Source organism: Cygnus olor, chromosome 19 (genome assembly GCF_009769625.2).
Source record: "Cygnus olor isolate bCygOlo1 chromosome 19, bCygOlo1.pri.v2, whole genome shotgun sequence".
Classification (NCBI taxonomy): domain Eukaryota; kingdom Metazoa; phylum Chordata; class Aves; order Anseriformes; family Anatidae; genus Cygnus; species Cygnus olor.
In genome coordinates this window covers 1,622,219-1,644,494 of record NC_049187.1, presented here as the reverse complement: position 1 = coordinate 1,644,494, position 22,276 = coordinate 1,622,219, and the positions used below count along the sequence as shown (strand labels likewise).

General features: G+C 46.7%; 2 protein-coding genes and 2 non-coding genes across 7 annotated transcripts in view; 1 reads left to right on the top strand and 3 right to left on the bottom strand.

Moving 5' to 3' along the window:
• Nucleotides 1-24: 24 nt before the first annotated feature.
• RPL12 (ribosomal protein L12) lies at nt 25-2,678 on the bottom strand. Its single transcript, XM_040531592.1, has 7 exons — nt 2,497-2,678; nt 2,348-2,421; nt 2,104-2,202; nt 1,383-1,464; nt 852-938; nt 209-321; nt 25-119 (listed from the first exon to the last, which is right to left on the bottom strand). Exons 1-7 carry the CDS (start codon nt 2,531-2,533, stop codon nt 114-116), a joined length of 498 nt encoding a protein of 165 aa, XP_040387526.1. The 5' UTR covers nt 2,534-2,678; the 3' UTR covers nt 25-113.
• Nucleotides 1,082-1,206, bottom strand: LOC121057629. The gene has a single exon (XR_005813865.1). It is a non-coding gene; the product is annotated as a small nucleolar RNA SNORA65 (small nucleolar RNA).
• On the bottom strand, nt 1,647-1,775 carry LOC121057630. Its single transcript, XR_005813866.1, has one exon. It is a non-coding gene; the product is annotated as a small nucleolar RNA SNORA65 (small nucleolar RNA).
• A 23-nt stretch (nt 2,679-2,701) lies between the features above and the next one.
• Nucleotides 2,702-22,276, top strand: part of LRSAM1 (leucine rich repeat and sterile alpha motif containing 1) — a 28,623-nt gene continuing 9,048 nt past the window's right edge. The window contains exons 1-16 of one of the 4 annotated variants that reach the window (XM_040531585.1): nt 2,702-2,769; nt 6,151-6,333; nt 8,163-8,219; nt 9,824-9,868; nt 10,335-10,412; nt 11,378-11,446; nt 12,288-12,372; nt 13,505-13,626; nt 15,097-15,187; nt 16,292-16,422; nt 17,017-17,046; nt 17,606-17,728; nt 18,245-18,384; nt 19,251-19,295; nt 20,350-20,420; nt 21,209-21,308. In XM_040531585.1, the coding sequence (XP_040387519.1) occupies nt 6,262-6,333; nt 8,163-8,219; nt 9,824-9,868; nt 10,335-10,412; nt 11,378-11,446; nt 12,288-12,372; nt 13,505-13,626; nt 15,097-15,187; nt 16,292-16,422; nt 17,017-17,046; nt 17,606-17,728; nt 18,245-18,384; nt 19,251-19,295; nt 20,350-20,420; nt 21,209-21,308 (1,259 nt within the window). In that variant the 5' untranslated portion in view covers nt 2,702-2,769; nt 6,151-6,261. Of the gene's footprint in view, nt 2,770-2,809; nt 2,828-3,721; nt 3,752-6,150; nt 6,334-8,162; nt 8,220-9,823; nt 9,869-10,334; nt 10,413-11,377; nt 11,447-12,287; nt 12,373-13,504; nt 13,627-15,096; nt 15,188-16,291; nt 16,423-17,016; nt 17,047-17,605; nt 17,729-18,244; nt 18,385-19,250; nt 19,296-20,349; nt 20,421-21,208; nt 21,309-22,276 lie in introns of those variants that run through there. The other 3 variants (XM_040531588.1, XM_040531586.1, XM_040531584.1) reach the window with 3 other exon arrangements.

The following is a 22,276-nucleotide window of genomic DNA, read 5'->3' as shown; positions in this document are numbered from 1 at the left end:
GGACAAATTAAGCCAGTCACACCATTTACAGACAGCTTGGTGTTTTATTAAGCATTTAAGGTGTTACAAAAAAAAACCTTAAGGAACCTTCATTCAGCAACTTTTCTGCACTCTTAGCTCTGTTGAGAAAAGCAAATACAGCTCATTAGTAAAGAGCCCTTTAGTAAATAAATTAATACAGCAGTTTCAGCTAGAGATGGATACTTACAGCTGGGCACTCAATCACCCCGTTATTGATGTCATCAATGATATCATGTGGGTGCCTGCCATCAATGCTACAGCCCACAGACTGGGCAGTTCCAAGAATCTCCTTAATTGTTCCTGTAGTTAGAAGAAAGCTCGTCAGTGCTTTAACACAGGAAAAAAAAAAAAGCCAGTAGAGAACTCAATTCTAACACCCTCAGCTGTCTCATGCTCCTTCCCTTGAAGGTCTGCAGCCACAGGGTTCAGAACAAGACAGCAGGCAGCTGAAGCCAGTTCTGGTGTACTCATTTCCAGAAGCATCCAGAAAAGCCCTTTATGTCTGTTACAAGCAAGCTTAGCGCCCAGCTGGTTGCTGCCTACTACTCAGCCTCATACAGTGATGAAAGCAGGTACTGTAGCCAGGTCAGGAATGCTGAGGTGAGTCCTGACACACACCCATACCCTGCACTGCCTCCATCAGGAGGTAAGAGGCTGGCTGTGAGGCTGTTCGTGTGCTAGAGCCGACAGTTCAGTGTCAGAGCAAACAATGTGTAGAAGGAGCTTTAACACCAGAGCCATGAGGCCATCCCAGGAATCAAACCAGAGCCTGAGACACTCAGATCAAGCAGCAGGAGGACTCAGTACAAACCCCTAAGACCAGCACTTACCTGACAGCTCTCGAGCCAGGGATCTGTGCCTCATCTGCCGAGCAATGTTCACTACCTCATCGAAGCTGACACTGCCACTGTGCTTTACTGTGAAGCAAAGCCAATGGCACAGTAAGCTCACTGAAGCACAGCACACTTCCAGCTCCCCACACTATTAGAGAAGCACCATTCCAGCACTCAGACACACGGAGACCAGAGGTTACTAGCTACAGTGGCACTGCCATAAACACTCCTGTTCCCAGCCTTCGGCACAAAGTTACCCACAAGAATAACTCTGTTTCCTAGGTTGGCATTTACTATCAGCTCACCTCTGGACTGTACTATCACTGCATTACAAGGCAGGTACAGTGGCGGGTGGCTATTCTAGTTGTCTTGAAGGTATACAAACTTGACTGTATACAAGTGTATCCTGCTGCCCAAGATAGTCCCCTGGCACTTGTCTGCCAGTTTATGCCAAACAATCTAGAGGCAGGTATATGCTCCCTCTTAGCACCAAATGACATTCAGAACTAAAACCAGAAGAAAACTTACTGTTTTTCTGCTTCTTCCTGTCACGGGGAGGCTCCTTCAGAGCTTTGATAATCAAGGCAGAGGCAGAAGGAACAACTTCTATCTGAATGAAAAGAGATTAATTCTTTTTTCCCCTTATCTCAGCAGGTAAATAATGCAAATACTTGACCTAGCAGTCAGTGTCTGGAGAGCTAGCTGCCCAGAGCACTGCATTTCAGTTAGCTCAGTGATTAGCACGCAGCCGGGTGTACCGGCCAGCACGTGGCCTCCTCCCGTGAAGCAGAGGCTTGTTCCCAGCCGTTCGGCACAGGCCTCTCCACAACCAGAAGAGAACTGCTTCCTGGACTGGGGCTTCCTCTCAGCTCACCACTGGAATATACCAGCCACTGAATTCAAGACAGGTATAGTGGCGGGTGGCTGCAGGATGAGTTCAGGATTATTTTTTTTTAAATTATTTCTGTGCTGCTTGACACGTTTTTCTAGGTCAAATGCTTTATATGCATACAGAACTGCTGCGTCACTCAGGCCAGGAGCACTCAGAAGGATCAGACAGCTGCATTTCTGCCAAGGTCTTCCCCAGAAGACCCCCACACAGCTCACCATGTGGAACTCATTTTATCTACCTCGGAAGGATGAAGGGCTGAGTCGACCCTGCCGGGATTTACGCTTGTGGTTCGGGCAAGCAGAGCTCCTTCCTGCTCAGCGCTTGCACCACAAAGCCATCCCTCGTGGCATCGAGTACCTGAGCTTGCCTGTTCTGGATGGTGAGCTTCACCGTGATCCTCAGCCCCTTCCAGTCGCCCGTGGCCTTGGCAATGTCATCGCCGACTTTTTTGGGGGACTGCGAAGAGCGGAGACGTTAGAGACACAAAAATAAAGCTTGGACAGCGGCGGGGAGCACCGCACCTCACCCAGCCACCACCCCCGCAGCTCCCCGCACCTCACAGCTCCCCGATCCCCCCCGTCCCCCTGTCCCCGTCACGTACCAGCCCGAGGGGTCCGATCTTGGGGGCCAGAGCGGAGGTGGCGCCGACCTCCCCGCCGGTGCAGCGCAGGTACACTGCGGGCACAGCAACGCCTCGTCAGACCGGGCCGCGCCTCCCGCCCGCCCGCCGCCCCCCGGCCCGGCACGTACCGACTTTCACCTCCGTGGGGTCGAACTTGGGCGGCATGGCGGCGGCGCCGGGGCGCGGATGGCGGCGGATGGAGCCGGATCCTGACGGGGCGGCGGCGGAAAGGCGGAAGGCCCCGCGGGGGCGGTGGATATACCCGCCGGACTCTCGCGAGAGGCGCCGCCCGCTCGCAACATGGCGGCGGGGGCGGTGCCATGGCGGGTGTGGGCGGTGGGAGGGGGCGTCATGGCGGGGGAGGCGGGGCGGGGCGGGGCGCGTCATGGCGGAGGGGAGCGGTGAGCGGGGCCGGGCCGGGGGGCGCGGGGTAGTCGGTCCCCCGGGTCTCGGCGGCGGGTGAGGGACCCTCGGGGGTCTCAGGGTGGGGATGGGGGTGCCTGAGCCCGCTGCTGCTGCTGCTGTCGGCGGCTTGGGGCCGGCTCTGAGGAGAGGAGGACGGAGGAGGAGGAGGAGGAGGAGGACGAAGGATGCAGGGGCAGCGGGTGGAGGCACGGAGGGTGCCCGGAGCTGGGGCACGCGGCCCCGCACAGCCCCGGCGGTTCTGCCCCCGGAGGATGCAGCCTGCCTGCCTTCAGCTGCCTGCCAGCCCCCGTTGTGGTACAGCGCCATGCCGCCTCTGTGGGGCCCGTAGCGCTTTAAAAGTCAGGGACAGATTGGACCTTTTTGTAGAGCCCTGCTGCTATTCGATTGCTTTTTTTAAAAAATTACAACTCGGTTTTCGTTTTGCTCTCGACGTCCAAGCAGCTGCGGGCTGTAAAACGCACGGTGGGCATTGCCCAGCCCCGTCTCCTGCCTGTGCCTAGGCAGAGCAGTGCCTGCAGAGCCCGGCTGCTGGCGTCCTTAGGGCTGCAGTTCGTGGATGCTCGCCTACTGCAGGGTGGGTGCTGTCCAGGCACCTGTGGGTAGTTTTCTTTCCATGACTAAAATAAATAAAACTGCAGTGCATAAGTTGTAGTCACATGCCAGCTTCTCTTCATTGAGTGACAAGTGCCTGTCTCACCGGTCTGCAGAGCCAGTGTCACAGGGAGGAACAGCTTTGCTGCCTGCAGATTTGATGTGTCTTTTCGTTGAAGCAAGTTTTGACGTTTAATCCATCTAATAAGTCTCTGATCCTTCCTCTTCTGCCCAAAGCGGTTCTTTCCCTGTTGAACTATGTATCCTTCAGCCTTCATCTCTTTGCGTTTTCTTGGGTGAAAATTAAATAATGATTTTCCACTGTCCGTAGGATTAATAAAAGATATCTAGCTGTAACAGAGAAAGGTAAGAAGGGTCAAAGAGATGTATAAGTCCTCAGCAAAGTGTTCTTCAGCAATGTTATTGTTACCTTGCTGCATGTACTCTTGTCCTGGTTTCTCATCTTTAAATTTCCTTCTTTTGTTTCTGTCTGTGATGTCGGACCTTTGTTTATGGCTCTTGATTGCATTCCTGGATTTCCTAACTGCATCTCCTGACAGTTACCTTCCTTTCTTGCTTAATCTTCTGATTTTTTGCTCTTACCCATCCCTTCTGGCTTGCCTTGACTGGTGAGCCTGTCGACTTCATGGTGAGCAGAGACAGTGGGGGCGGTGAGTGGGCCACAGTGAGCGTTCCACAGAATCGTAGCATTGGAAGGGACCCGCAAGGGTCATCGAGTCCAGCTCCTAATTTGGGCATTTCAGTAGTCCAAACTTATTAAAAAGGTAGCAAAGTGGGATGTCAGGGAAAGAATCGTGAAACTGCTGGAGTCTGATTCTAGCACGCTGAAGTAATTTTTTGCCACCTTCTGCTGCATCTCTTGGCTTGTTCTGGTAGACAGGTATGACAGCAGTACAGTGAAACAGGGCAGATCTTTGCCTCCTTGTTTCTGGAATGAAATGGTGGATAGTTCCTTGAATGCATGTAGGCTAAAGTTATATCTTGCTTTAACAATAAGGATTTATCTACATAAAACTCTTAGTTTTTGGTAAGGCTCCCCTTGTGTGAGGAACAGCTCTGACTGTATCCTGTGGCTACATGCTTTTCAGTGTAGTTTGAGACCAATTTGTAGCTGCTGAGCTGGCAGAGAACAGTCTTTTTTATGTGTAACACGAGCTTTAGTGAACACTAAACCAGCTCCGTTGTGAAGCTGTGCCATTTGCTGGTGAACATTTAGGGAATGTATTGGTGAAATATTGACTCTATTGTATTGATTTTAAAATGATGTTTAAAAAAGTTTTTTAAAAAAAAAAAAAAACTTTCAGTGCAAGTTTCGTAGAGTGTGTCTCGACTTGGACTTTTGGCAGCTGTAGCTCCTGCCTCGGCCATGCAGTGCTGATCCCCACGTACCCCGGGGCTTCCTGCCCAGCCGGTAGCTCCCCCCTTCTGGGCTCACTGCTGCAGTTCTGCTCTGCTCTGCCCTATCCCACTCTTACTCCCAAGCCGGATTCAGTCCCACCTGTGTCAGCTCTTTGTGAAGCCCTTGTCCAGCAGCACTCCCAACTCTTAACTTTCTGCATTGCTGGTTTCTGCCCAGTCTCCCCGTTTTTTGTCCAGCCTTATGTTTCTGCTGTTCCTTCAAAATCTGCCAGCACACTCCCTATTTCTCCCCTGCTGAGTCAGAGCCTTTTTCCAGAATCGACTCTGGTTTCTGTTACCCCTTCATCCACCCCCAGTTGTGATTTCAGGAGGCGTCTTACAGCAATCTGCTCTTTCCTCTCCTGGTTCAATTTCTCTTTCCTTCCCAATTGCATCAGCCCGCATCTTTGCATACAGTCTGGCTGAATTAACAGAAAAACATTCTCCAGCTCTCAGTCCCATGGTGACCCATTTTGGGGAAGATCTGACTGCCCTGTAAGCCCTGGCCAGGGGCGACAATTTGGTCACGTGTAGGGCTGCAAAGGGCAGGAGGAGCTCAGCGGGGTGCTGGAGACACGCAGCCTGGGTGAAGCGTGCGAGTCCGGGGGAGGCAGATGGCTCACCCCAGCACATCTGGGAGACAGCAATCGGCTCTGGTGTGTAGTCAGAGTTTTTCTGAAGTTAGGTTATTTTGGCTTTACAGGCAGCTCTTAGACTATTGGAAATTAATTTTGCTTTATAAGCCTATTAAAAATGTGACATTAAGTTATTAGGTATTTAGGCAGCATCTCTTCGCCTCCCTGGGTGACTAAAATAGGAAAAGTGTTGCTGTGCAACGGCTTCTGTGCAGAAAGCAAATGAACCCAGTGTTTTGTTAACTCTGGATAACCCCTGCCCTAAAGTTTAAGGTCCTGGCCTCTTACAGTGGAGCCGAGAAGCAAAGCAAGCTTAGCTTGGGTGTCCTGACTCCTGCGTCTGTTCGGAGCCCCAGGGAACCAGCTGCGTGACGTGCCAGAGGGGGCCCTGCTGTAGCCAGTAGTCGTGAAGTCCCCTTCCAACAGCTGCCTGTATTCTGGTCTGTGTTAGGGTCTTGCCTTGTCTCATCTGCTCTGGAAGGTGAAGGCAGCCACGTTGCTCTCCATTAGGAATTGTTCACATTTCTAACCTAGCTTTATTCTATATTATTTTACAATTGCTTATTATTTTTGTGACTCACGTTAACACTTCTGCTGTGGAGGTGTGATGGCTCTGCCTGTTTGATCAGACCAAAGAAAGGCCTAAACAAGGACAATTGCTGGGTGGTGATTTTCTCTCTCTTTTTTTTTTTTTTTTTCTTCACTTACTAGAGCACAGTTCTGTAGTCCAGGTTCCCTGCAAACACGTGCTCCGGGAACCACCGGCCTTTATTTGTGCTGATAGTTTGTGCCATTGAGACGGAGCTGTAGTCACAGCTAAAGATGCCACTCTTCTTCCGTAAGAAGAAACCCAGTGATGATGCTCGGAAGCGCCTTGAATACCAAATGTGCCTGGTAAGCAATGTCGACATCTCTTCTGTTCTCTGCACCTAGTCCTGGTGAGTCGGTAGGCCCCCCACATTACCAGTGGTCATATTACTGATCCCACCAAGTCTGCAGGTCGTGTTCCTAGCATATGTCAGAGAGTTCCTGCTTTCCTGGTCTGCTCGTGCCTTCCCCTCCACATGTCCCCACTGTGCTACTTCTTTCCCCCTATGCCCGTGTGGTTCTACGTAACGTCCACCACACCGCATGCCTCGTACCCATCCGGGACCTCATCCATCCTTTCTCCTCCATGCCACTTCACTATGACAGATCTCCCAGTTTGCTTTTCCTAGCAAGGAGCCTGTGCCATCTGCTTTCCCACCATGCTTGGCTTTTCTCGTGCCCCTCTTTTGCTTTTCATTATTATTTCTACCTGTCGTTCAGAGGACTAACTTGTTAGACACAGATGGGGAGAGGCGCGGCTCAAAGACAGTTCTGGTTATACTGACAGTTTTCAGTTGGTGTCATCAGTGAGTTCACTAACTGGAGGGTTGCAGATGTACTTACTGATAAGGTACAAGTCTCCGTTCTCTGTTGCTCTTTCCTGGTTTTCTGGTGTCTCTGAATCCCTAGAGATTTGTCCGCTGATACATGAAATTTGGAGTGGTCCACATGTGGTCCACATCTAGTAAGAGAAGTTATGAATTCAATGTAAGGTCTCAAAGACAGGCAAACACAAAGTTTTTTCCTGGACTAGCATTTGGCCAGGATTTTCTGGGGTGGATCCTCAGCAGGTTGCTGTCATGCCAGTCAGGTCAGCAGAACTACCTGTCTGACAGCAGCCACAGATTTAAAGCAATCTTCTTTTGAATTATTATCCCTATTCTGCTGTAGGAACATTGCACAGACCAGTGCTGTGTTCTACTCCAGAGGCAGCTCTATTTTAGGAACGACAACATTATTCCTGTTGGATGTCAGTAAAGTAGTTTGGAAAGGAAAGCTCTGTTACGTACCAGTAATTAAAACAGTTTTACTGTATTTATTCAGTTAGTAGGGTTTCTGTCCAGCTCCTGTGGGAATGGAGAGGGATAACTTCAACTGTCTATTCTAGGATTAGTTCTGTATTGCACATACGTAGTCTTGGGTCAGAATATCAAGTTCTGAAAACCTACTGGAGGCACTACCACGAGCAGGTTTTATTGCCTCATACAGCATCTTGTGTTTAAGAAATAACTCCAGAGATGTAATGCTGCTCAAAGCTAGATTTGTCCAATTTCATTGCTGTTAGCAGCTGCTTTGGGTCTGTCTGATAAGAACATGGAAAGCCACTTTTGTCCAGAAGCAGTGAATCCTTGCTTCTTCTTATACAGCAAAGTTGGCTCTGCAAGTCTACTGGAAGCAGGAAGGCAACAGCAGTTATTTTGTTTCTCCATGCAGTGTGGAAGGTCCATTGTCTGGGTGAGACACGCCAATGACACAAAAGGCTCTTCACAGGCTAGGAGGGCACTGCTGTTGCTCATAGCGACTGCGTCACTGGTGCTTGAGAACCCATCATTTCCTTTCTGTGTGCTCTCAGTTAAAATTGCAGAATTAGGATGTGATTTGGTTCTTCATGCAGAAATTCATTCATAGCACCAAGAGGTTTTTTTCTGCAGTTTGGCTTCCTGGTTGCTTTTGATTGCTGCAGTTGTAGCAGCACCCCCTTTGCTCCTGGTGGTTTCATCAAGTTGCATATTTGCAGCAGAGAACTGTAATTACATTTTGAAGGGAGGGGCCAGTTGAGTAGTTCTGTCAATATGCAGGAAGAAGCCATTTATCTGCATGTTCTGACTCTCTGGATACACATCTTCTCTTTCCAGGCAAAAGAGGCTGGTGCCGATGATGTTCTTGACATATCTAAGTGTGAACTTTCAGAGGTATGTTCTCTACAACTTCTGATATTAGCTGACAGGTCTGATTTCTCAGTCTACTCCTTGTTACCAGACATCAGATTTTGTATTATGTCTATGAGCTTCGAGACAGAAATGACCTTGGGCCTGCTTCACTTCTTACTGTGTGTGTTGAGTTCGGTCTTTCAGGCATGGGCTTCCTCCTCTTTTTTGTCCTATCCTATTTGATGCTTCCACACTAATTCTGTGTTGGGAATCCTTTTTCATTTGACAAAATGGGAAGGGCAGAGCAGTCTCAAACCCTCCTTGGTATGACAAATTATGCTAGTCACAAGGGACTTTTTTTGCAAAAAGCTAACTATTTCTAAGTTAGAGCTACGAAGTCTGCCACTTGCACTTATTTCCTCTGTAAGTGCAAGTCCCTGGTTCCAGGTTGCTAGTTGAGGATGGAAATCTCACTTCCAGTTTGGCTTCTGTTATTGTAGCCAACTAAATTAGAAACGAGCTGGCTGCTGGAGTGTGAGTGGTTAGTGACAGATTGCCAGGCCTTCAGTGGAGGTACAGTTTTGTATTCTGGCAGCTAGGCAATCCTGTTAAGCAGAAGCCCATTGCTATTTGACTCTCAGTTTTTGTTTATTGTCCCGTGTTCCTAAAACATTTGTACCTGTGCACCCTTTTGTCACAGGATGCCTTTGCCAAGCAAGCTAATGGTTATTGTTTTGCTCTTTGAGGAGAGATTTGGGATCATCCAGGAGCGTATAGCTGTCTACTGTGCAGCATGAAATGGCTTTGCTGTCTTTGGGATATTTTGTTCCAAGATCAGAAGCCAATGGCATCTTGTGTGTAGGTTTGTGAGCTGTGTGGGACAGTCTGTAAGCCAGTCTGAGTAAAAGGGTGGCAGACAGAACGTGTACTGAATTAGCTCCATTCATAGCTGCAGCTGGTGTTGGATCCCAAGCTGCTCCTTTTGGATTGGTACCCTAAAAAGCTGTCTTGCTGTTTCTTTTAACCTTTGTAGTTTAATAAATAAAGCAAGCCATGAGTTTGGCCTTAAAATTAACTCTGAAATTAGAGACAAGGCACTGATTTAGCCAATAGCAGTTCCATTCTGCAGAGCAGGTGACAGTGCTCACAGCCCTGGCTGGCACTGGCTGAATTTGCTGGAATATCACTTTTCTGATTGCCCCTCTCCTGCAGAGCCTAGCATACATGAAGACACTCAGTCCTGATGTTGCTCACCTTTGTCACTTAGCCCACTGCAGCGTGTTTGCCAAGGTTACAAAACCATAGAATACACTTATGTGATGACTAAGTGAAAATATGCCTGAACTCTTGAGTCATCTGTACATTGAATATTAAGTCATGCAGGACCTGGACTCCTGCCTAAGCCTCAGTCTGTTCTGCGCTCTGCGCCACGCTGTCATGTTGTGGAGAGCCACTGCAAGCTGCTTAAATGGAAGCTAACCAGCAAGCACTGGCATCCTGGGCCAAAACAGGTGGCAAAAATTTTAAGTACCATGCGCATTTTCATTAAAGTTAATTATTCAGACTTTACAGGTGAATACTGTAGGAGTGCTTAGAAATATAGTATCTTGTGAAATCTGATGGGACTATTTTTTCATTGTTTTCAGGTTCCTTACGGGGCCTTTGCAACTTGTAAAGTCTTGCAAAAAAAGGTAATGTTACAACCCAGTATTGTTAGATAGTTCTGTTCTTATGCTTGAGTATTACTGTTATATTTAAAATAACTGTATTTAGTTTTTTATATGTTGTTTCAGAAGAAGTTTGCTTGTGATGCATTTGGCGATTTGTATGATACTAAATTGAGAGCAATTTGGGCAGAACTAATCCTCTGTGTGTGTTTTAGATATGATTTCTTTCATGAAAGATGAGATGATTAGTTCTATCTTAGCCTATCTAATGATGTTTCTCATGAAAATAACTAAACTCTTGTTTGGATCTCACGTTAAATGTTTGACCTGTGAAAATCCATTTGCTATTTTACTATTTTAATATTTTAGATGATACAGAATAAGATACTGAACTCTTATGCAACCTCTGCAATTAAATCTTAACAAATGTGCTTGTTCTAGACTGCAGTGACTCTTGTGCTCATGTTTCAATGGGATTTTTCCTCCTCAGGTGCTGATTATTCATACAAATAATCTTACATCTTTAGTTCCAAAGTCCTGTAGCCTTCTGAGTCTCATAACTGTGAAGGTAATTGTGACTCTTAACTGTTAATTTGCAACCTCTTTTCCGTGCATTCTAGCTGCATTAAAACACACCACCCCCCCCAAAATCTTCCTGTCTGACTGTTGTTCCCAGAAACTGGTAACAAAATGTGAAACCTTCTTTTCGTGGGTTTACAGATCAGCCACCTCCAAAGTAAACAGATAGTGGTAGCTGAGTGCTTTGTCTAAAATCATAGGCAGTCCCAGGCTTCAGTTATCCTCTGTACTACCTCACACTTCCCCCCTCAGCAGCCTCTCACAGCGGTGGTCCGTCTTGGTGGAAAAGCCAAGGGTGGAATGTGCTGTGGGGTGGATCCCTCTCTTTCCTTCACTGGTGGGTCACTTGAACATGAACAAAACTGATGAAGGGGGACAGTGTGTGACAGGGCAGTGTCGCTGTTCCTGTCATATAAATGGTGAGGGCTTCCAGCTCCACCACCCTTGTGCTGTGGTTCCACAAGAGGCAAGGTCATTCCAGCAGATCACTGCCCCCCAGAGTAGAATATCTTCAGCAGTAGTCCTGCTCTTTCCCTGTGCCAGTGCTGGTGTTGGTATTTCCATGTGCTGGTCTTTCCACAGAGCAGTTCAGCTCACTGACCCTGCAGAAAACATCTTTTTTTTTTCTTTTTTTTTCTTTTTTTTTTTCTGCCAGGCTGGTTTCATGGGGATAATTTTAGCCACTTGGCTCATCCAGTTTTGTGGAACAGTTCCCTTGGTGTCACTCCTCTCCCTAATCATCTGTTTCTTTTTATCAATGTATGGAGGCTGGAGTTTTCATAAGATCTGCAAGAATTAAGAGTTAAGTGCGTATGTCTCAGTGAAAACTAAAGCCACTTTTTGAAGCCCTATTGGAAGAAAATAACTTTAATTGCTTGATAATTCATGACCTTTCATTCTAGCACCTTAGTGTCTTTCCCCAACGTTGTCTGGTGAAATTATCTACTCTTCCAGGTTCTAGATCTGCATGATAACCAACTGGCATCACTTCCTGTTGATATTGGTCAGCTAACATCTCTTCAGGTAAAAGATTTGCTGTATCCCAAGTGTCTGTAAAAGGCACATTAAGGGACAGCATAAATATGGGGTTCCACTGCTGTTTGTTTTATAATTAGCTACAATTTAAATGGTGATCCTCAAAGTGTCAGATCTGTGTCATTGACTTTATTGTCACTGTGTTGAACTGGCTTGTTGGAGAGGGAGACCAGGAGAAGAGCATGCTGAATTATATAGTCCCTGCTTAGTGCAAGGGCTGTTAGTCCGAATAGCTCACACTGTGCCAAGCCAGGGCTGTGAGCAAGTGGAGCTGGAGTTTCCAATCCAGTTGGATTCCTAAAATATTCAGATTTTACCATTCTCCCTGGTGTGATTATGTTGAGAACTCAGCGCAGTGTGTCACAGTGCACCTCTGAGGATCCCCTCTGTTTGAGGGCGCACCTTTGGATGCATGGCATCACCATTCAGTCGCTTGTTCTCCTGTGTGCACTGGGCTGGGGGAGTGTGGCCTGGGAGGAAGGCACACTCAGATTTCCAGTTCCTGCACCTGCATTCAGCACCTACTTTGGCTGTTGGCTGTGAATACATGCAGTAGCTAGATGTATCTGTATCCAGGGTTCTAGAAAATCAGCTCTCTGGGTTTTCAGCCTATGGATCTAAGCAGTATTAATAGACATGCATTTTTCCTTGTCAGACGATTAAGGGTTCATTCTAATAGCTTTTTCATTCTTATAACCTAGAAGGCAGTATCTAAAATGACTTCACGTTGGCCTTCTGGGCCTGAAGGTAGTCCCAACAGCATAGATGTATAGAAGACCTGAGAATTGTATAAAGAATATCTTGAATATCTTTTCTGTTAATACCTTAGGTCCTAAACCTTGAACGGAATCTCTTAAAATGTCTTCCACAATCTATAGGAGATCTTGCCCAGCTCCAGATCCTCAATGTGAAAGGTATGGCATGTTTCTTCTTGGTGCTCTGGGCAAAGCACCATTTATTTTCTGGGTTGTGTTGAGCTGCATTAGGGATTATACTTTTGATCCAAGGCAGGAACCAAATGGTTTACATTATGAATGTTAAGGAAGAACATGAGACAGATTTCAATTCAAAAATTTCTGTGAGTTATTAGGAATAACTATGGTTGTTTGACTGCTTCTTAACAAATATACACACTATCTGCTTTGATTTCCTGGCATATGGTTCAATTCACAGCTCTTGGGTCAGACAATTATCATCAGATGATAATTTCATTCATCCCACTGCCTTTTTTCAAAGGAGAGTTTGTTGGGTCATCGTGAGTGATCTCAAGAGCCAAAAGCTTCTCTGTGTGCCTGCATGTTGCCAGCACTTCAACGCCCAAGCTGACTCATTTCTGCGATGAGGCCTGCTAAGAGGGCTCAAGGCACACATCTTCCTTCAGAAGCATGAGACCCATACAGAGCTGGGCACCCAGAGCTCAGTCCTGTGAGCCTGTGTAACCTTCCAGGTTTGCACAACCCTAAAACTAAGGTCACAATTGTATCTTTTTTTTAAGACTCTTGGACATTTTCCTGATACACCATGCCATAAATCTGGGAGAAAAAGGAGCCTTTGTTACAGGGTTGCTGAAACAGGAAAGAAGATGGAGGGCAAGGAACTTGGAGGTGTGGCTCAGCCTATTGCCGTATCCATCTGCAACATCTGGCCTCTGACCTCTAAATTTGCAGTCCCACATTCAGTTCCCTTTCTCTTGTCTCTGGGATTTACACTGAAGGAGGGAAGGCTCCATATTATGAATATTCTCCTAATAAAGAGCACAGGTGGAGTCTGTCGCAGTGACCTCAGCTGAGAAGGCTGTTTTGACTTGTGGAAGCACTGCTGGATCTGTGCAATTGGGCTGTGTACAAGTCGATCCCATTTGCCTTGGTTGTCAGTGGCAGTATTTGGAGTCCTGGTGTGCCCTGTGACAACCCCATCCCTGTAGCAGAGTACAGAAAGCAGCTCACAGGTGTCTCTTACAGATACAGTTTGGTGTTCCAGTAGATGAACGTGCTGGGTGCAGCTTTGGCAAGGTTGCATGGCACTAAATGACTTTTCCCCCTGTAGGCAATAAGCTGAAGGAGCTGCCTGCAACTGTGAGTGGCTTGCGGAGCTTGCGCACTCTGGATATCAGCGAGAACCTCCTGGAAGAACTGCCCCGGGTGCTGGCTCACATCCGCACGCTGGAGGTATGCACCCAGCCGGCTGTCTCTGTGTCTCCCCTTCCCAGCTGTTTGTTCTGCTTCAGGCTGCCTTCCTTTGTACTTGCTCTATACAACAATAAATTTAGCATAGAGAATAAATTTTTAGGGCTTGGGCAGCACTCATTGTAGGGGATTGCAACTTGGCTATATGTGGTTCACGGTGTCCAAAGTTAGTTTTGCATATTCTTCTTGCTTTGGTCTTTTCTGATCACTTCTTGCCATGGCTTAACCATGGCAAAAGTAATCCATAGGGAATAAGCCTCCAAGTATTTTCTGCCACAGCTGCCTCCAAGAGCACAGACTGTGCGTGTGGACTCAGATTGACTCAGGCACTTTCCACCGAGGCTGATTCTGACTGAGCAGATTTTCTGAGATGTTTCTGAAGAGGTTTTTGCCTCTGTTGCCATGATAGACCTCTGACTCACTGTCAGCCTCCGTAGGTTTCTGGATCCCTGGAGAGCACATTCAAAATGATACAAGCATCAGGATTTTTATGGATTTGTTACCTTCTGGCTGCCAAACTTGTCAGCACTAAACTGTGCAAATGTCAGGCAACAGGGCTGACTCAGACACCAGCACTGAGGATAGGAATAAATGCTGTCCTGTCTTGAGCACACATCAGGCTTCACTTCTGCTGTAGGCAATCTTTGAGATTAGGGATCTGTTCAGCTTGCTTCCCTGTGTTTGATGATAAAGGAGTTCCTTTCTGGGCCTTCCTGCTAAACTCTGCTCAATAGGAGGCAACATTAGGTCCTTTTGTTGGCCACAGGAGAACAAAACAGAAGGTGGTCCTTCCACTGGTTCTTACTGGTACTCCTCTTCTCCCAGTGCCCTTTTTGCATCACCATTCTTCCTGTGTGTCATGCTTAAGGGCTCCGGCACACAGCAATGTAGTAGAAAATGCATGTAATTGAGAAGCGCTGTGCTCTTTTGTGCTTGAAGACAAAATAGACATGTCTGCATGAGGCGGATGTTCCACTGAAGAACCAGCTCAGAATTTCCTAAATCAGGGGCAGCAGAATCACCACTGCTCTGAAAGTTGTTAAACACCCAGCAAAAGTTCAATATAACCTTGCATTTATGTCAGTTTTTGGGGTAATGTGAAATTATCACTTCATAAGTGAAATTCTGGGGACTTACAAGGCAAACTGGTTCTGCTACCAGCAGAAAAGGTGATCTGGCAGATTTCCTTTCCCTTTTAATAAATCTAGGCATTCAACCAGATATGACATTAAATATTCCATCTACCGCTCCACGTTCTTTGAGAAGTCTTAAAGCTTTGCAGAGGAAAACACTAGCACTGTTAACACGCTGAGACAAATGTTCTGTGGTTTGGTTGTTACTGGGTACAAGTCAAATCTTGCAGTTCACTTTCCTGGGTCCCCAGCCTTGAAGCAGTTGGACTCCGGCTGGGCTGTGAGAATAAACTGGAGCTCTGTGTGTTCTGTTTTGGAGATGCTGACCCTGGACGCTTCTTCCATGACCTACCCATCAGCTGATGTTTGCAGTGCAGGTACGGAGTCCATTCAGCAGTTCCTCTGCAAAGGTAAGCAAGAAAAGTCTTTGGATGCTGGTGAGAACTTGGGGGACTGCGCTGTGCTCTAATTAGGTGTTGTGGCATATTCGAAGGTTGTGTTTACAAAGCACAAATATCAGGTTAGCTCTGCTTTGGGTGTTTTCTGATGCTCTGCACATGGGGCAGGCAGGTCAAGGAGTTATGTGTAAGTCCTTGCTGGCAGACAGCAAAACCGGAGTCCTTCACTGAGGCTTGCTTCTCACTTGCAAACTGAAATTTGTGATGGTTTTGTTAAAACATCAGAACAGTTGGGTCATGGACTTTCTGAGTGACCATACAAAGTCATTGCATCTCTCTGTGCTTTTGTTTTCTCGTTTGTATTTTCTCCAGTGGGAGGGTTAGGCATTGCACAGATACAGCTGACCTGCCTTGGGACAAGGAGGTAGACTCAGCAGTCACTTGAGGTCCCTTGTACCCTCATTTTCTGTGAGAAAGGGCGTGGGGGCCTGTGGGCTGATGTGTTCCTAAAAGAAAGATGGAACCAGATGGAAAACTCAGAGGACAAAGACAATGTACTGTGAGTTTATAAAACACTGTATTTAATACAGGCAGGAAGGTCTGGCAGAGATTTTGTGCAGGAGAAATGCTTTGTCAGACATTGTCCTAATCCTTGACATAAAAGGATGGTCAGAACTTTATTATAGTGTGGGCAGCAAACTCTCTTTTGCAGCTCCATCAAAGTGAACATGCCTGCACCTGTGTAAAGGAAGCTTTTCTCTCCGAGTAGGTCAGCAGAGTACTGGCCCAGCTCCAAGTGCTCAGTCTGTTTCTGGAGGGAGTTCTGTCCTGTGATTTTAGAAGTGGGAACAGCACTCCCAGCTTCTGTGCTTCCCTTCTCCACAACCTCCTGCGTGCTGTTGTTTAATTGCCTTCCCGGTGGGAATGGGATGGCACTGTCTCCTCTCCCAGCTTCTTGTTGCTAGACTTGAGCTGAAAGCTCTTGTAGCTACCCATCGATGCTGGGGGAGAGAGAGCGCAGCTGGAAGCTGTCTCACACATAGGCCAGCCCTCAGTCGTGCTGCCAAGAAGGTCTTTAGGCACCAAATGTCTTGTTTTGTGTCTGATCTCTTCCAGAGTGCGGAATTGCATACTACCCTCCCTCACAGTACGTGCTCCCTGCGCTGGAGAGCGATGGAGGAGAAACGTCGGTGGATGGGGTGGACAGGACAGTGCAAAAGTACTTGGAGGAGGAGAGCAAGTGGCAGGTGAGGCTCTCTGCAGAGAACTGTCTCCATCCTTGGGGATATTCATAACTTGTCAGGGCAAGGCCTGGAGCAATCTGCTCCGACTTTGAATTCAGTGCTGTTGTGAGCAGAAGGTTGTAGTACAGACCTCCAGAGGTCTCTTCTGACCCATTTTTTTCTGTGATTGTGCATATTTTCTGAGCTATGTCAGTTTTAATCATTATCTTGAAAATGACGCATCCAAGGGACAGTAATGACAGTGTGATACAGTGTGTGCAGCATGGTAACATGTTTTTAATAATGTCTTGAGGGACAGCAAACTGCAGAAGCACCTTGTGATTCGCAGCCAAGTGCTGGATATTGCCAGCCCTTCCTGGGAAAGATGAGGCTAGGCCTCTAATTTTGACAAGCTGTGTTAATTCCTGTGCTATTTGTCAACTACAGAGTAAATTTCTCTACCCCTGGAGAAACATAAATGACTGGGCTTTGTATATACGTTAATCTTCTTGTGCCTTTGGTTGATGTCTTTACTCAGTTAGGGGAAGATATAAAGTGGGCTAATAAAACCTACAAAAATTTGCTCCTGGAAGTAAATATCTGCTGTTTATTTTTCAGAACAAATTCTTGGACTATGAGAAGAGGAAGGTAAGGAAGAACCCTTGCGAGTACTTTTTCTGCAGAGTAGGGCCACTTCTATGTCTTGTTTTCCATTTCTTTATCTGTTTTTTTCAGCCAAAACAATGTTTTGAGAACTGAGATCTTGCAGAACTCCCCCCAAACCTGCTCACTCCTCACTGCAGAACACAGGCAGTAGTGTGGGGAAATCTGTGACTGAATTGTCTGACAAATACAGCCAGTGAGCTGCAGAGTCTCTCATGAGTGAGCAGTTCCAGTTCTCTCTGTTTCTGTTGTATGGGTTGGTGCCCTGGGATGTTGGCTTTGTGACTATCAAATGAGTTGTGGGGAGTTTGGAGACTGTCATAAAAAGAACAGCAATCTCTGCTTCACAATTTTTGGGTTCCTGAGGACAGAATATTTCTATCACCTACTCAAGCCTCCTGTTTTGCCATTTGTCTTTCTCTCTTGTAGTTGAGAGGATTACTGTGCGTTGTTTTACATTGCCAGAATTTGTTCCTGTTTGAGAAGGAGCAGAGCCAGCAGTCTTCTGGTTTCTGGCATTCATCTTTCTTCTTACTCTTCTCAGGAAAAAAAAATGCAGGAGAAGCTCGAATTTGAGCGGCGCCTGAACATGGGGCAAAGAGAACATGCTCTGCTTGTTCAGCAGATCAACAGTCAAAAGGATGAGATACTGCAGACAGTGAGAGAGGTAGGTCTCTTCGGGGCAGGCACTCTGGCCCTGCCACTTGCTGAGGCAGGGCTGTGCTTGTTGCCATAGGGAGACTCAAAGTGGAGTGGTGTTCCAAGTGTCCAAGCATGCAGAAACTTACCCTCTGGAGACAGCAGCTAATTCACTGCATTCAGTGTTTTTCTTCCACTTTCTCTCTCAGGTTATTAGGGACACTCTAACAGTTACTTGACAGGTGGGAGCAGTGATGTTTGGCTGTACAGATTGGAGTACTTCCATTTTTCATCTTTCCCATCTATAGTTTTTTGGCTTCAGAGGTTCTCTGCATCTCCTTGAATGCACCTTGAAATGATTCCTCATTTCATTTGGGATTAGGCTGTCCCAGCTGATGAGAGTTCTCCTTTTCATAAGATCTCCCAGGATCTGCCTGGGTCACTGCAACTAAATTGTCCATTATCTGGCCTTGTACAAGACACTGCCTTTCCTAAACTGACCACCTTTGCATTTTTTTTATTTTTATTTTTTGCTTTGGCCTAGGATCAGATGAGGCTGGAGAAGGGTCTGACAAAGCGCCAGCGCCATTTGGAGGAGGAGCGCCTGAAACTGCTGCAGCAGTTGAAACAAGCAGAGCAAGGCATTGCCAGACGTATCCAGAAGCTGATAGAGGACAATCAGAGGTGAGGCAGCCCCAGGGTGTCCTGCAGCAAACTCTGGCCCATGGGAGCTCATGTTATTTTGTCCCACTCAGAGGTGTTCATTCCAACCTTTCTGAGTTTTAACAGAACTGATCGGTCCTGGTACTTAGGAGATCGGTGAAGAATTGAGGGTAAATCCCTGATATGGGATGTTCTCTTTCTGCATTCACCATCCAGCCTGCAGCCTTTGGACAGACCTTCCCAAAGGGCCTGCAGGCTTGGTTACAGAGCCAGGCTGTCCCTGCGAGCCTGTGTTGGACAGACAAACCCAGTGAAGTTGTACGGACCTCTCTGATGTCCTTGCTGTGGATACAGTTATGTTTCTTTCCCTTCTCAGATGGATTAGCTACACTGGTTTTGGCTGTTTGCACTGGGGTCTGTGCTCACAGGTTTGCAAATAAAAATACCAGGATCAATATCTATAGATGGTGTGTTGCTGAACTGACAAAATCCCACTTAAAGAAAGTGGAATTTAGCATCACAAAAAAATGTGTCACACATATCTGACCTAGTGGGTGGCATCCCTGCCCATGGCAGCGGGGTTGGAGCTAGGTGGTCTTTAAGGTTCCTTCAACCTGAGCTGTTCTATGCTTCTATGATATCTGTGCTGCTGAATTTTTGCAGTGCTGTGGAAAAATTCCTCATGGAATGTACTTATTTGAACACTGCTTGTTAGGTACCACTGACCTAGATACGCTGAATCTCCGGTTGCGCTAGTGCTGACACAAGGTTACCAGCCTGCATAAGGCTGCTCTTCATGCAGGAGAAGCAAAGTTGTTTTCTGCCCCCCGGGGGAACAGGGTGTGCTGCGCAGCCAGATGAAAATCTTTTGTTTTATCTTTTTTTAGGCAAAAACAAAGTTCAGACATTCTGAAATCATTGGAGAATGAGAGGTAAGTATCTTGAAATAAAGTTTTCTAGAAAAGGGATGAGGAGCTAGGAGGAGGATTGAGATTTTGTTGCAGAGCCACCAGTTTGAATTCACTTTAAGCTAGGGGAAGTTCATTTCAGACCTGCTATCTGAAAGGTTTCCTGCTGCTTTGGCTGAAGCAGCTGGTTCTGATCGCTGTTGGAGGCAAGATACTGGACTAGATGTGCCTGGGTTTACCCAGTCTGGCAAACCCCATGGGATGGTGATTGCACCTTCTTTTCATCTCAAAAAGGTCCTAGCTAGGCAGTTTGGGAACAAACCCCTATATTCCACTATCACGGAACAACAGAAATCTTGTATCTGTTGGAAAGCCAAGCATCTACAAAGGTGGCCCAATAATGTGTACAGGCTGGGAGGAATACACCAAAGCCAATGCTCCCATTCAGCCAACACTTTGAGCTAGCTTTGCCTCCAATACTGGTTTTCCCCAACTCTCCCCCGCCTATATGTTGTCCCCTCCCTTCAGCCAAGTGTTTGTGCTATGACACAGTAAACTGACATGGCTGAAAAATAATCTCATTGTATGGCAGATAGTTTTTCAGTCAAACCAGTTCCTGATCTATTAAGTGGTGTTATGTATAATTGTGCTGGAATAAGAATGAGGAGGTGGGGATGGAGGCCAGGCTCCTGCTTTCAGTGTCATTACTCACATAAGTCAGCTTTGAAGTGACCGTCAAGCCTCAAGGGAAAAGAAAGCCAAACAAGGGGCTGGCACTGTGCTTGGTGACGGTGTGTGCACGTTGCACTGATGTTCTTTTTCTCTTTGCTGACTTTCCAGACCCTTGCTAGGTCTTCTGGGATCAGCTTTCCAGTATAAAAAGCAATTGTTCCCATAGTTTTGAGCAAAGTTTATGATTCCTCCCATAGACTTTGAGTCTCTGATGGGCATGTGGCTTTCCTGCACAGGTTGCTTGGTGAATCTGCCCAGCCTTTGGGCTCTGAGCTGGGTGGGCAGAGGAGGAGTGAGATAGTGCTTGTTTGAAGGAGTGGCTGAATTGTTCTTGTTTACTTGCTAGAATAAGGATGGAACAGCTGATGGCAATAACACAGGAGGAGACGGAGCAACTGCGCAGAAGGGAAGTGGCCTGTAAGTGTGGATAACTCTTTGGGGTGGTAAAAGGTACTAGAAAGACCCGGTTCCTTTGGAGGTGCACTGAATAGGTGATAACCACATGGGAAATGCTCTGTTACACACACGTCTTGGCATGTTGCTTAGTGCAGCAGGGCAGAGTGGCAGGGGGCAGCACGTTTACCATAGCTGATCCAGTGCTTCCACCTGCAGCTCACTGCTGGGTCTCCAAGATGTGAGCTATGCTCCTGGCGTAGCCAGAGCGTGTTGCACGAGCAGTCTGAGACTGAATGTAAGCCATCCCGTGTGCACGCAAAGTGCTTCATATTTTAGAGGTACCAAACGGATGTTAACTGTTCAGGTTCATGAGGCAGGAGGCTTACCAGGAGGTAAGCAACAATGGAACAAGGGAACCATTTCTGCTCCGTATGAACAGGAACAGATCTGGTGGGGTTACAAGGGAAATGGTGTGTGTGTTATCACACCAAGGGACGGATTGTTCGCAGTGGGACAGGCAGGGCTGCAGCCCATCTGAGGGTCAGTGGCAGTGACTTGGCTCCTCTGAGCACTGAAGAGATGCAAGCACAGGCAGAGTGGAGTTCGCTCATCTAATTTCCCAGTAAATAGCTACGATTCTGGTAGCTGAATGAATCTGCTTGTAAGTGAATGAAATGGAAAAAACCAGGAGAGGTTGAAATGAGAGAGAAGGCACTGTTAATTGCAGGTTACTGTAGCAGCATTGGCAGATTAGTGTCTGTTCTAGACACCAGCTCCTGTTTCAGACTGACAGCACTTCTGTCTCCCAGCTGCCATGCAACAAATGCTGGCCGAGAGCTACAAGAACAAGCTCATCCAAATGACCTACGAGTCTCGTCGGCAAGACCTTGTCAACCAGGCCTGCTCCAGGTACAGTGGCAGATCTCTGGGGCTGGAGGTAATGTTGTTGTAAAGTCCCTGTCTTGCCAACAGTCCCTGGTGTAATTCCCATATAAACAGCCAGGAATTCCTGCAGCTGCTGGAATGCAGCAGGACAGCTGTACGTGAGCAAGTGACAATACAATTTAAAGAAACTGTCAAACTTGATTGAATGAACCACCTTTTAACCACAAGAAAATGCCTGTTAATCATACTTTGAATTAACTATCACATTTTTGCACTGTTTATTTTACCTTATACATTCTGCTAAATATGGAGGTCTTTTTCCTGTTTTGTTAGCTAGGTCAATGTCAAACTGTGGTACAGAAATCCTTCTGTCACTTCCCAGGATTGTCTACAGGGTAATGTTCCTGTTTTCATTGCATTTAATAACTTCTCATGGAGAAGATAAGAATTATGGTGCAGGACTTCTGTTAGCAGCAGCCAGAGCCTTTCATTTGTTGCACTTAGTGTGGCATTTTGATAGTTCTCCTGGACAAATTACAGAGAAAATTGGGATTGTCTTTTCTTCAGATCCAAGTCCAGTTCCTCTGAGACAAGAGAGCTGAGATTTTTCATGATCAATTACAGAGTCACCTTCTGTTTCTTAAAAACTTGACTCTGTTCTAAAATGTGGTGTTCCTTGCAGGGTCTTTGGGGAAGTGAAACAAATCAAGAATTTTGGGGGAAAAATTTTTGAACTAGTGGAGTTTATCACCCACAAAGCTATGAGACCTTGAGTCCACTGACACATGAAAGTTGAGACATGTCACTTCAGGAAATCACTGTGTAAATGCCCTGATTTCCATTCCCATCAGCAATGAAATGGCAGGTGGAATTGAGCAGTGTTATAACAGGATACCTAAAAATCTCATGCTTTGCAATATGTGGAAAAGGCACAGAATATTAAAAAGTCCTCTTGACTTTAAGCATTACATGGAGGCTGTTTGTATATATGT